Here is a 14,634-nt window from a genome sequence, read left to right on the forward strand (position 1 = left end):
CCATCTTTTCCGCAAGTTTATTGTTTTCTGTTTGGTATTAAATTAATAGTTAAGATCCATTTTGTTACATCTGGTGATCTGTTTATTTGGCAATCGCCAATGACAGTCAGCAGGGTTTAAGAACATCCGTTGTTCGACCTGCTAGTCAAATACGTTTTGTTAAAAAATACTTTTTCACTTTTTTGGTCTTTTGGAAAATGTTGTTTGTGCTGTATTTAGACCCCTCTACCAAGAAATATGTTTTGCATGCACACGTATAAAAATTGCGGTTTTTATCCAACGCAATCATAGGTTTGAACGTTGTTTTCAATTTAGACTTGTTTATATTTTTCGTTTGGGCTTGTATTATATTTGCCTTCGGGTTTATATGATCCGTTCATCCTATTTCGACTCTTCAAAATCCAAGAGTCTTTCCTAAATTGAGATAAATTATATGGCCTTCCAAATACAGTTTCGATTCCTAACATCACTGAAGAGACATTAATTGTCGAAATCGGGATATGGTGTACTAATGTTTGCACCTTTTTTTTGCGGTATACCATCTTTTCCGCAAGTTTATTGTTTTCTGTGTGGTATTAAATTAATAGTTAAGATCCAATTTGTTACATCTTATGATCTGTTTATTTGGCAATCGCCAATGGCAGCCAACAGGGTTTAAGAACATCCGTTGTTCGACCTGCTAGTCAAATGCGTTTTGTTAAAATATACTTATTCACTTTTTTGGTCTTTTGGAAAATGTTGTTTGTGCTGTATTTAGACCCCTCTACCCAGAAATTTGATTTGCATGCACACGTATAAAAATTGCGATTTTTATGCATCGCAATCATAGGTTTGAACGTTGTTTTCAATTATAACTTGTTTATATAACAATGTAATTTTAATACACTATTGAGTATGTAAATATTATAATGTTTAAAATATTCTCAACGCGATAAAAAATAAACGCAATATTTCTCTAGACAAACTAGCTTTATCAAGAGTGCATCTATCCAGGTGAAATCGGATGTAGATAAGAAACTTTTGCAGCTCATTGTTCATAAATTTAGCTGTCTTGTAAAGAATTAAAAATTTGGATGTAGTTCAAGATTATTTACAAAATTGGTGGTTGAAGTTTGTAACGTCCATTGGCCTATATTACAGAATAAAAAGGACGATGCTGTGTACTAAATTATTCTTTATCCTTCCTGTATCTTTTCTCGTCTTTTTCATTAAGACCATCAGGTTCTAAAGTGTGGAGCTGGTGGATCCAAAAGTTATCCTTCTGCTTCTCGCCGTGGTGTCCCACTCGTTGTTGACTGCTATGTTTTGGAAAGTAACATCAAAAGGATGTTTCTTTGAGCGAAAATGTCTTGTGAGAGGACAGTTTTTATTGGTTTTGTACCATGAACGATGGTTATTAAGCCGAATATTTAATTTATCCATTGTTTCTCCAACATACTGAATACCACAAGTGTTACATGTTAATACATAAATTGAGTTCCCTGTTTTACAGTTGGAATTTGAGTAGATGGTATAACTTTGTTTTGTAATGGAGCTGATGAAAGAACTGCTTGTATTGGCAGCTTTACAACATAAGCAATTCCTTCTACCACATTGTTTGTAGCAACCGGGAGGTGGAGTAGGTTGCTTTGTTAATACAGCTGTCACTATTTTGTCACGGATGTGTTTAGGTCATGACTGGTGGTGAGGAAAATACTTTTTTTAAAATGGAGTCATTTTCTACAATTTTCAAATGCTTTTGAACAATGGATGACACATTTTTAAAATCAGGATGGTAAGTGAGTACAAGAGGTGTTCTGTTGACTCCTTTATTTTTATCCCTGTACTCCAGAAGTTCATGGCGACTTGTGTTGTTTGCTCTTTCGAAAGCTGTATCAATGATGTTATTGTATCCTCGAACAATTAGATGTGTACGTAGTTGTCCAAGTCTAGCATCGGTTGAGCATATTCTCTTGATTCGCAATGCCTGGCTAAATGGGATACACCGGGAGCAACTTGTTTAGGATTGCAACTTTTAGTAGAAAGAAATTGATGTTTGTCCGTTTTTATCGTATGAAAGTCCGTTATAATGGTTCCGTATTGGATGTAACTCGTAGTATCAAGGAAGCTTATTTTCTCAATAGATGTTTCGTGTGTTAATTTAATTGAATGGTGGAAAGAGTTAGAGTGTTTTAAAAATTCATTCAGATGGTCTTGTGAATCTGTCCATTTAAAATCAGTATCGTCAATAAAACGAAACCATGATGATGGCTGGTATGGAACACTGGCCAAGAGGCGTTTTTCAAGTTGGGCCATAAATATGTTGGCATATGACGGCGCCATGTTTGTGCCCATACTTGTGGTGTCTATCTGGAGATAGTGTTTGTCATTGAAAGAGAAGTTGTTGTTCCCCAGCACTAGTTTCAGAAGTGTAACAAGGCGCTCAGTTGGAGTTTTTTCCACTACAAGTGTTCCATACCTCTTCAAACGCTGCTATTGCTTCGTCTTGTGGAATGTTGGTATATAAAGAAGACACGTCCATGGATGCGAGTATAGTATTGTCAGGTAGAGGATTAAGGCTTTCCATTTTCTTTAAATAATCTGTCGTATCCTGAATATAAGAGGGTAGTTCTTTAACATGAGGTCTTAAGTGATGGTCTACAAATTCGGATATCTTTTCAGTTACTAGTAGGTGACTATTTTCTGAAACAATAGGTCTACCTGGATTGCGAGTTTTGTGTATTTTAGGCAACATATAGAATCTTCCAGCCTTTGCTTCGTTCTCAAGAGGTCGAAGATGGTCAAAGGTGTCATTATCGATATGCTTTTGGTCGCACCTCTCTTGAAGGATGGGGTTGATCTTTCGAAAGGTAGTTTGTGTTGGATCTGTGGTTAATTGCTTGTAAAAATTGGAGTTTGACAGTTGACGATTCCACTCTGCTATGTTATCTGTTTTATTCATGACAACCACAGCGCCCCCTTTGTCGGCAGGTTTTATTGCAATATCCTCTTGTTCTTTTAACGCTTTCAAAGCGATGCTTTCTGACTTGGATAAATTATAATTTCTTTTATTTGTTATACAGGACTTTATATCTGACCTCACGTAGTAAATAAATAACTCCAAGTTTTCGTTTTTACTTTTTGGTGGTTTCCATGAACTTTTCTTTCTAAATTTTGGGATGGGCGTGACTTCGTCATTGTCCTCAGTATCTGAATTTGTTAATCCGCTTCTTCAAGGTGTTTCTTGCCCCTATTGTAGAAAAAATCTTTCAACCGTAAACGTCTACCGAATTGGTCTAAGTCCTCGTCTAGCTGAAAGTTATTTACATTTGATGGGATAGGACAGAAGTTTAAACCTTTACTTAAAAGAGAGTCTTCTGCACGTGTTAGTTCTTTAGATGACAAATTTACAACAATACTTTCATTTTGTTGTTTCCGTCTTTTAAATTTTCTTTTTCTAGGGGCCTTATGGTTTGTTGTATTGATATCATTAATATGCTGATTTAAAGAACAGTGTGAACTTTATCTCTTTGAAATTTATTCCTTTGTTTTTCCCAATGTTTGGATTGTTCAATTTTTTCGATATCTTCGAGGCGACGTTTTATTCTTGGTAAATCGTCACGTGAAATGTGAGTACTGTTGATGATATCATATATTTCATTTACAATTTGTTTGTAATTTGTGGTTGTAAAAGAAAGTAACAGTTGAAGTAGCTGGATTGAACAGTTAAACAAATTTCATTTCAACGGCTCATGAACCTATTGGATTTCTGTCCCGGTGCCGATGTTTAAACCTTTTGGTACAGTTCTACTTTGAATATAATTTTTTGAGTTTGATATATGATGTTCAGTTTGAAGTTTCTTTTTAGTTAAAGATCTTAATTTCTTAAGATGCAGTGCGCTATCCATAGTTGTAAAGATAGCGATAGATTCGAATGGATTACACAAACATTTGTGTAATGCGTGCTACTGAAGATAATAATATATATATGATACATTCTTATGCCTCTACTCCGGACGTCTCTTACATTATAACCTTCCCATTAAATATATATTTATGATACATACTTCTGCCTCTACTCCAGACGTCGCTTACATTATAACCATCCCACCACAGATAGTTCAATGATACATTTTTATGCCTTTACTCTTGATGTCTCTTTCATTATAACCTTATCCATTAAAGATAGTTCCTTGATACATTGTTATGCCTCTACTCTGGTCGTCTCTTACATTATAAACTTCCAGTTGCAGATAGATCTACGATACATTCTTATGCCTCTAATCTGGACGTCGCTTACATTAGAACCATCCCATTACAGATAGTTCTATGATACATTCTTATCTCATAACTCCGAAAGTCTCTTAGGAATAGATTACCTTAGCTGTATTTGGCAAAACTTTTTTTTGGTCCTCAATGCTTTTCAACTTCGTACTTTATTTGGCCTTTTTAACTTTTTTTGATTCAAGCGTCACTGATGAGGCTTTTGTAGACGAAACGCGCGTCAGGTGCAAATACAAAATTTCAATCCTGGTATCTATGATGAGTTTGTTTACATTAAAACATTCCCGTTACAGGTAGTTCTATGATACATTTTTATGTCGCTACTCCGGGCGTCTCTAACATTAAAACCTCACAGCTAGGTTCAAGTATGATATTCTTTAATTATATTTACATTACCTTTTTTACTTTTTTGTATAGCATAAAACTGCTCGATTTTTATGTCAAAGAGCTCTTTAGACTTATGAGTTTGAATATCTCTTTGGTTTCTTCCGCCTCTCTTTTTGATAATTATTGTCAGGTCAAACGAGTCTCTATATAATAATCTAAATTTGATAAAAAGCAGGTGCTTTCATCATATTATCGGTAGACCTATATAAAACGTATTTGATCATATCACCGGAAACCCTTTGAGATACAACGTATTTTCAATTAACCATTTCCTATAGGAGCAAAACATGTCTCAATTTCAAGGAAAATGGAAAGTTGTTTCAGAAGAGAACTTAGATGATTTATTTCAAGCTTTTGGTGAGTACACAGTTGTCTTTCGAAGGCAGGGAGGGGAAGGGTTGTGTTGTATGTTATATTATTTGTACTGAACATCATTTCTGATCTTAATAATCAAATTGATTTTATCATCAGGTTCTGGACAGTTAATAAACTCAGAATACATTATGTCTCTATATTGAGCATTTTCCGAGGGACTTAAACTGATACATTGTTTGTATATTTCATACACACGCAAGCGTTTTTACCCGCCGTAAAACCTGTTGTTGTGTCAATTTCATTCACTTTGCATCCAGTTGTTCTCATTGATCAGTAGGACCGTCTGATCTTCTCATTTGAATTACAATAGTACCTATATTCCTAACGGTACCAAGTATAATAAGGTAAAGTGTATATTCATTTAAAAATCATAACTAAAAACCATCAATAATAAAAGATTTTATGACCTATCTAGCGTCAAGCTAAGGTTTTGATATTAGAATACAAACATCCTAACATACCGATCACGTGAGACTCTCTTTGGTACGCGGGTCGTTAAACGCCTCTATAGTAGTTGTATAAGATAAGTTATGAAGATAAGAATCATAAAAAAAGTAATTGAAAACAAAATACTAACAAGTTAATGAATGAATATTTTTGTCAATGCATTTATGTTCATGTTGTTTCTAAGTTGAATTATAAGTAAATTCTGTATATAAATCAAATTGATGCTTAAAATTTAAAGTGTACGATAGTATTTAATCTTGAATTTCAGCGAAAACAAATTCGAATCCGCGCTGTCCTCAGACTTTGCTATTGTGAAGTCACGAAAAAAGCGACACACTATGCCTCTACATTGTCACAGAATCTAAAGAGAAATAGACCCTATACCCTATCTCGAACGATAAGACATTTCTCTCCTCTCCACAGTTCAATTTAAATATTTAAAAATACCGACAAAACTTTAGCTTCGCGTTTTAATTTTTGACTATTTAACTGTCACGAACCGAGAAATATCGTATCACACTCAATGTAGAGGTAGAATCTATGTAATAAAAAAAAGAGATGTAGATACTAAATATCTTAATTAAAACAAAATTTCGTGATTTAATGAATATGAATATATATTTCAAAACCGAAATTAAGTTCTAGTCAAAAATAGAAAAATAGTTTTAATAAACCTCGAACGGTAAAGTCTTTTTAAAACCGAAATTTGTGATAGAAATGTTTATTTTAATTACTTATTGCGAAAAATACAATTATATAAGATTTTTGTTCAACATTTGTCATTATCATCCTCTATTATTGAGGTATAATTGGTATTACTTTTCATTGCAAGCAGGTGTTGATAGTGATATGAGATCAAAGACAAAGGAAGGACTTATCAAACCAACACAAGAGATAATTGTGAATGAAGACGAGTACAGAGTTAAAACGATAGTAGGACATCTAAGTACAGAAGTCACTTTCAAGTTAGGAGTAGAATTCCCAAGTTCATCAATGGACGGCAAAAAGATTATGGTATAATATCAGTCAAGCAATTAGATAAGTTTGGTTAGACTGCAAATCTTCTTTACACCCCTACTGACCGACTTTAAAAACAAATATTCATACATAGCAGAATTCATTCGAAAACTTCTCAAGGACAGAAAAAAGTCTTCACAAGCTTTAAATTTCACTTTCAGATATTTTGATGTCAACCTCACATTTCTCAGTAATATAATACCATCTGCTCCATTGTATGGCGTTTAAATATCTCAGTTGTTACGTTACTCACATGCATGTTCATGCTATACGGACATAACTAGCACATATAACTTTAATATTGATAATAATAATAATGTGGTATTAATATCAAGTATTCACAACGCCGTTCGCAGTGGAAAAGGGCGGCGTTAGTAGACAGATTATCAGTAGTCAAAATGAATTAAAGGTTTATTCGATGAACAACAATGGAACATCAACACGACAACACAACAAAACAACGAGGTCTTCAAACATTCATGGTGGTGGACAGTCTATAAGTAGCCAAGCATTCATGATGTCGTTTACATTCTTTCCAATAGTAGATAAGTCAACATATATGGGCCAATAGTTTTCAAACATTCTTGACGGCGTTAACAGGGAAGTTAAACGTTTATCATGTCGACTCACCTGGTCTTACAACGTTCATGGAGTTCGTGCGATTTAAAGTATTTTTACACTCATTGCTGACTGAGATATTCATTGAACAACCGTTTACTACCTTTGTATTCTTGTGTTAATCAAATTTAAACAAAACTTAAATCGTTACTGCAGTTTGAAACTTGAGTCTTTAATTTTTTGTATAGTGTTTTGTAGACTCTTGTTTGTTTTTCCTTGAGTTTGTCTATGGCTATGGTATTGTTCGATTCCTCTCGACTTATCCCTTTGATATATGTTGCCACTTATTATTGAACTACAGAGATGAGCGTCATTTTCTTTCTAACAGGTTAGATATAATTTAGATGGTAACAAACTAATAGAAGTACAGAAATATGACAACAAGGAAGCCACAGTTACTCGAGAAGTAATAGGAAACCAATTAGTAACCGTAAGTATTTACTGTAACTACATATATAATAGTGGATCTGTTCTTATCATTTATGAATTTATAAAAGAGAAGAAAAATGATTCGCTTGTATTTTCAGGGGGAAATTTCTAAAACGAATTCAAATGCCTTAGTATACTAGATTCACTGTGGTAGACAGAGTATTGCAAATAAAGCATGACAAAAGCGTAGAAAAAACCCCTTAACGTTGTATATGGTCTTCCACCATCTTGGATCGTAAAATAGCAAAACTTGATCGGTCTATTTTTGTAATGAAGTGAGTGCAATTTGTCACAACTTGCAGTTTATAACATCCTCGTTGACCTATAGTTTTTATCATATTTTTAATAATATATTGAAAAAAGCACCAACTGGAAAAGTATGAACACTTTTTTTGCTTTTGCCCCCTTACCACCTGAACGAATACTTTGTAGATTTGGGATTTACTTGACATAGACCTTTGATTAATTTGTAACCAACAAGTCGAATACATTTTGTTTTTTCTCGGTAAGACGCTTCACAGGATACTTTCAATTGGACACCAGTTCTATTCGTGTGTTTCTTTGTCCTATATGTTCTCCCATTTATTTGTATTGTGGTCCTGTCATGTGATGTTGTCGTTTTGGTGTTGTGTTTGACGTTGCCATTAAAGCGGGAGGTTTGGCATGCCACAAAACCAGGTTCAACCCACCATTTTTTTCTTAAAATGTCCTGTACCAAGTCAGGAAAATGGCCATTGTTATATTATAGTTCGTTTCTGTGTGTGTTACATTTTAATGTTGTGTTTTTGTTGTGTCGTTGTTCTCCTCTTATATTTGATGCGTTTCCCTCAGTTTTAGTTTGTAACCCGGATTTGTTTTTGTCTCTATCGATTTATGAGTTTTGAACAGCGGTATACTACTGTTGCCTTTATTTATCTAACAATGAACAAATCTTATTATAAAGGTAGTAATAAATCAAAACGGAAATAACAAGTAATTGAGATTGAAAGAACAATTTTTAAGTTAGTGACTGTACATATATCACTATTTAGATTAAATCAGAGTAGGTATATGAAGCACTTAAGTATTGTAACCAGGGAAATATTGGCAACACGATATGTACTTTATATTTGAAAAACTGGAAAAGCAATTAAATAATGAATCATATTAGTACAGGTATAACACAATCAGAATTGTGTGAACTCCGAATAGATTGAGACTAGATGCGTTGACAGTGTAAGCATCTACTATGTGTATACAAATAACGAGATGTGAGATGTGGTATGATTGACAATGAGACTATATACCAGCGCTAAAATGAAATGGATGTAAGGAATTTCAAGGCACCGTATGGCCTTCAACAATGAGCAAAACCAATATCGTATAGTAATCTATAATAGACCACGGCATGGCCAAATATAAATCCATTCAAAAGATAAAAACCAACGACCTCACTTATGCAAAACACGTACGCATATGTGTTTCATGTTAAAGACCATAATTATGTTGGCTGCCATCTTCCTTACACAGCGTAAATGGAACTTACAACAAGACCAGCATTTATGATATAATTTGAAAAAGAAATGGATTACCCTTAATGAATAACGGATCGTTTGTCTTAATTTTTAGAGCATTTGCGAAAATAAACACACAACAGTATTTAACTAAGAAGAGAATGACCGTGACGTGATTAACAAATGCACAAATGCGTAGTCCATAAATGCTCTAGATAGTAATTTGTAGCTGCGACTTCCTTTTTACGTACTTAATAGTTTACACATAAGATTTTTTACATGTTAAGTTTGTTTTTTAACATAGTTTAGTCCGGTCGAATCTTAAAACCAATAAACTTTCTAATATTGATTAATGAATCGTCCTATAATAGAAAATGACTGTACAATACAGGTACATAGTCCATGATTAACCATAAATCGGTAACAAAAGGCTTTTTCACAATTATTTTTCTTATAAGGAGCATATTCACCAAGCTTAGCAGATAATGATTAAAGACACTAAAGACGAATGAACTACGGAAACTAACGTTGCGGTATTCAATAATTTGTGCTTTTCAATGGCACCAGAAACACGTAACCAAAAATCGATCGTCCGGAAAATTACCATGTGACTTGCAGGCCAAGACAATGATTTTTTCAATCACGTTTTGATTTGAAATTGTATCTATATTATTGTTAAATGTTGTAAATAATCAGTCGAAATAACCATAAAAACTGCAGTTAGTCAAGGGTAACTTGACACATTTTGTTTTGCATTTAAGAAAGAAGCAAGTTCATTTCGTATATTTTTCACGGCAAAAATGAAAAAACAAAATATAATGTGTGGTATTAGTGGAGTGACAAATCAAGAAAAAGTTGCTTATTTGAAGAGTTTAATGGACCGAAATACCTCACGGCTGAAAATTCACATGAAGATAGAGTAAACATTATACTTTCATTTTCCCTGTCGTAGAGTTTTCCCACGGTGCAGTTTTTTGCAAAATCCCGATAAAGTGTGACTTTCCGATTTTTTTATTTTTCATTTTCAAACTCGGGAACGCTTATAATAAATTCCCGAATGAATAAACCACCAAACAGTTGTTATCAAATGAAACAGTTATACATCAGTTTTTATTCAACATCAAACTTTAATATCACATGAACATATGAATTGAGTAAATTGGACGATTTTCAAAATGTATGTGACATTTTTTTCAATCTTACCGTCTCTCAAAGTATATTACTTTTCTTATATATATCACCAGTAGTCAATTTGCCCAAAAAATAGTTGAACAACCAATATGAAAGAAGTTTTGATATATAAAAGTTTGAGAAAGCATACAAATTTACTTTTACCGTCCTTTTTATAATACTCATCATATAGCAGTTTTACTATTCAATTTTCACCTCAATAAGTCTTGTTGCGCTCCCTTTCCTATTTTCCCTTGACCTATGATTTGCTGTGTTTTTACAAAGAATTAAACTGTGTATTTTCTTTATTTTTGTATTTAAGAATATAGATTTTTATCAATGCTTGTGTCTAGATTTTTGACTTATTACAGATTTTAGTAGATTTCAGGTTTAGTAACTGTTGAGGTGTTTTATTTTCTTGTCGAGTTTTTCGAATAGACTAATTTTAGACCACATTGGTACACCGCAGAAAAAAAAACGGAAAATAATTGACATGAGTCCTGTTAAATTTGCTCACTAAATGCCGAAAATGAGTAGACTCAAGAGTAATTGAGAATAATGCGTTATTTGCCAAATTTCTTCAAACGAATACAACAGAAAAAAGGTAAAATACTCTTTTAGATGTAATAGATGTGAGACAGGGTACTGTTTATCGCCGCCTTTATGATGAATTTGATTCAACCAAAATGATTCACTTAGAACAAATAAAGTATCATAGGTCGTGAAATAAAGCCTCTCCAAGTAGAAAAAAAAAATGGAAACGTTTCAATTAGGGAAAGACCAATTCTCAATAGCGAGTGCAAAACATTCCGTGTATGAATCAAATTTCGTTAAAAGACGCTCTATGGCATTACCATTACAGTGGTCTAAATGTTTATTCTGTAGACAAAACTCATACAAGCGAGATAAGCAATTAAAGCGAGTCTATTGAAAGTGCCGATAATATCTTAAATGCCACAAAAGACTAGTCTGACTATCCAATGGTAAGTTTACTTTCTATAGATAACTTCAAGGACAAGCGCGGCACTGTATCGTTCAGCATGCATTGCTAACTACATGCTGAACTGGAAAAAAGGAACTTGGTTATGATGCTTCAAATTAGTCGGAGCATGACGTTGCTTTCCGAAACCTAACAGAAAGTCTACACGATGATATGTTTGTGAAAAAGAAAGCATTTTCGTTGTCGCATTTACTAGATACATATTGTTCCTTTCTTCCACAAGAAATGAGAAGTAAATATACAACTACTCAACTGCAACACAAACCAGAAAATAACTACTGTGATAACATTGTTGTTCAGACTCAAAGAGGATAGGGTAGATCCAATATGATTTTTAGAAGCTCGATTAGTGTTTCTGAGGCTATAGTATTCGTGCTGCCAGTTGTTTAAAAGCGGAATTAAAATATTCAGAAATGGAAACAAGTTTTGTAAATGATTCCATACATCAGGAAGATCAGACCCTTCATGATGCGTCAAACATTTTGAGAAGCAGTTTACGATCGCTCAAAATTTCAAATGAATATTATCCATCTCCTTCAGAAGTTTTTATCCCTACAGCTTTACAATTTATACCTATATCTTTGATAAATTTTCTTGACAGGTTAACTTCTATTTCGTGACAAATAGATGACAATTGTTTTCTTATATTTTCACTCTACCAGCTGCTCACACTCTAACGGGATGCGACACGACGTCTTCTTTCTTCGGAATTGGCAAAAAGACAGTATATAAGGCGTTGAAATAAAACCCGTTCAGATATCAAAGTTTGACAAATCTAGCTGGTTCTGATATTGAAACATCTATTGCAGTGGGAAGATAATTAATCGCTGATCTATATGACCCCAAAGGCAAGGCTCAATTAGTACATGGTGATCTTAATAAGAGTGAAGTCAGCGCTATCTAAGGATGCTTCTTTAGTGAGACTACCTCCTTCAGAGGCATCATTCAGAGAACACATTTTTAGAGTTTCACTACAAGTGTTAGTCTGGATGAATACTCATATCGCCAAAACACCACTCAGATCACCTCTGGAATATGGATGGACAATGGGGAATAGCTCCATAAATCAAGTATATTTTGAAGGGCCAATGTCTTTCGATGTTTTACAGGATCTTGTTTGCACATGCAAAGGCAAAACTATTTGTAGCAAATCGTGTGTATGCTATGAACAAAACTTGTCATGCACAAGCATTTGTGGTTGGCAGGGCAATGATGATTGTAGAAACCAGCTTATTCATCAGACTGTTATGGCAGATTGCAACGATAAGGATGATGAATAAGTGTTAATCTTAATGTCCAATAAGTCATGTGTTTGCTGCAAGTGGCTTTTTTACTTGACGTGTATAGGGAGGTTTTCTCTCTCTCTTAACAAAACCATTTAAAAAAAAATACAAAATGATTTTTCCGACCTTGACGTGGTTGGTGGGCTTGTAAACAAATTGAAGACATTGTCGAATATATATTAAGTATAACATGACATCGAATCGATACATTTTTGTCTTAGTTTTCCGTTACCACTTCAAATGGACGTGCATATTGATGTCAAGTGTTACAGAAATATACACACACAAATATCTTAATTATTATCATAATCTCTGTGAATCGTGTTTGTTTGATATATATCGTGCTTTAAAATCGTTTTAGGTCAAGATTATGCTCTCTATTCCATTGTTTGTGTTGTTTTATAAAAAAGGGGACACATATTTTCAATATGATATTGCTCTCGTACTGACCTATTGACATAAAATAAAATGTATATACTATCGTGTTCATGCTGACATTTATGCATCAAGACTATTTTTTATAGTTCCAACATTCTTTTGGGTTTAAAAAAATAATAATGAATTTCATCATTTTTTCATTGAATCATGGACCGGTTGTTAACTATACTGTACTTATTTCTCCTTTGTTCTTTATGGCATGTTAACAAAACTTTCCCAAAAATATTTTTATATGTTGTCATATATTTTTACACAGCTATTTAGTAAATATAAATATTTTTTGTCGATAATTTCTGTAGATAAAGATATTTTTTATTATTTTCTTCCATGTTGGATGCGGGGGTATTTATCACTAATCTCTGTCAATCTGGCATAAATATGACAAGCTGAATTTGTGCAACACTCCCAGAGCATGATTCCATATAATTTTTTCTCATTTATCATGAGGGACTACCGAGAAATTGTCCAAAATGTCCAAAAATTGCGATTTTTTAAAATCCCCCCTTTTGACCTTTGACCACAGTTTTCAAAAATCTGCGCCACTTTGGCACTCTACGACATGCCTTAATCAAAGGGTATTATATTTATCTTCAAAATAAGACCAAAATTAGCCGTGAGGTATTCGGTCCATTAAATTTTTAAATTTACCTTACTTGTCACCCGTACTGTATGTAGCGCTTTCAAAGTGTTAAACTCATGTTTTCCTGGTCTACTTTATTGCCAAAACCCCGTTTTAACGGGCATAGAAATGTTGATAAAAGTGCTATCGAAAGATATTCCATCTGTAGTATTTATGTAAGGAAATAATTGGATGTCAAAATAAAGCGTTCCTGATGAAGGTAAATCCAGAAAAGTTCTTCGGACGCATGAAATTTATAACGTGTTGTTTTCATTTTTTAAAAAGGTTGTAACCAAAAAACGCAATTTTACACACACATTTTTATACTTGACTGCTAAAATCTCTGTTATATTTTTTAACAAGCAAATTGAATAGTAGACGCTCTATTTCCTGTAGTTGATGAAATAACGTTTTATTATATTTTCATCTGTTTATTTTGTAATTTACAGGTCATATCTGGAAATGGCAAGATGGCGAAGATTATCTATTCTAAGATTTAGTGATTATTTTAACCCTTTGAGTTGGTAACCTGTTTATTTCATAAATTTAATTTCAAAGCTTCAACTTTATGTTATTTTGATTGTTTTAATTAATATAATCCATATGAAATAAACGCAGATGGTTCTAAAACTTTTTTTTTTTATGAAGTGTTTATAATCACATATAAAAATCATTGTTAGTCACACATTTGTTTCTAATTATCACCAGCATTTATTAACAATGAAATGAATGAACGTTATGATATCACTTCCAGTTGCACGATACGTGACTGGGATAACTTTCATCAGACATGCTCGAAAACAAAGTAAGTGAATTCAAAAACATTAAAACAAAACCAAAAAAGACATAACCGTTAGGTAGAAATGCAAATGGTAACGGGGAATGTGTCAAAAAAGTAAAATAACAAGAATACCGAACTCCAAGGGAAATTCAAAACGGAAAGTCCTGTATAAAATGGCAAAATCAAAAGCTAAAAACATATCTAACGAATGGAAAACAACTGTCATATTCCTGACTTGGTACAGGCATTTCCTTATGTAGAAAATAGTGGATTAAACCTGGTTTTATAGCTAGCTAAACCTCTCACTTGTATGA

General features: G+C 33.3%; 1 protein-coding gene across 1 annotated transcript; it reads left to right on the top strand.

Annotated features, from left to right (window-relative positions):
• The first annotated feature begins 4,910 nt into the window (after positions 1–4,910).
• Positions 4,911–14,088, top strand: LOC127733855 (fatty acid-binding protein, adipocyte-like). Its single transcript, XM_052243273.1, has 4 exons — positions 4,911–5,007; positions 6,308–6,486; positions 7,436–7,537; positions 13,989–14,088. Exons 1-4 carry the CDS (start codon positions 4,938–4,940, stop codon positions 14,037–14,039), a joined length of 402 nt encoding a protein of 133 aa, XP_052099233.1. The 5' UTR covers positions 4,911–4,937; the 3' UTR covers positions 14,040–14,088.
• Positions 14,089–14,634: the final 546 nt, after the last annotated feature.

This window comes from Mytilus californianus, unplaced genomic scaffold (assembly GCF_021869535.1).
Source record: "Mytilus californianus isolate M0D057914Y unplaced genomic scaffold, xbMytCali1.0.p SCAF_3, whole genome shotgun sequence".
Lineage (NCBI taxonomy): Eukaryota > Metazoa > Mollusca > Bivalvia > Mytilida > Mytilidae > Mytilus > Mytilus californianus.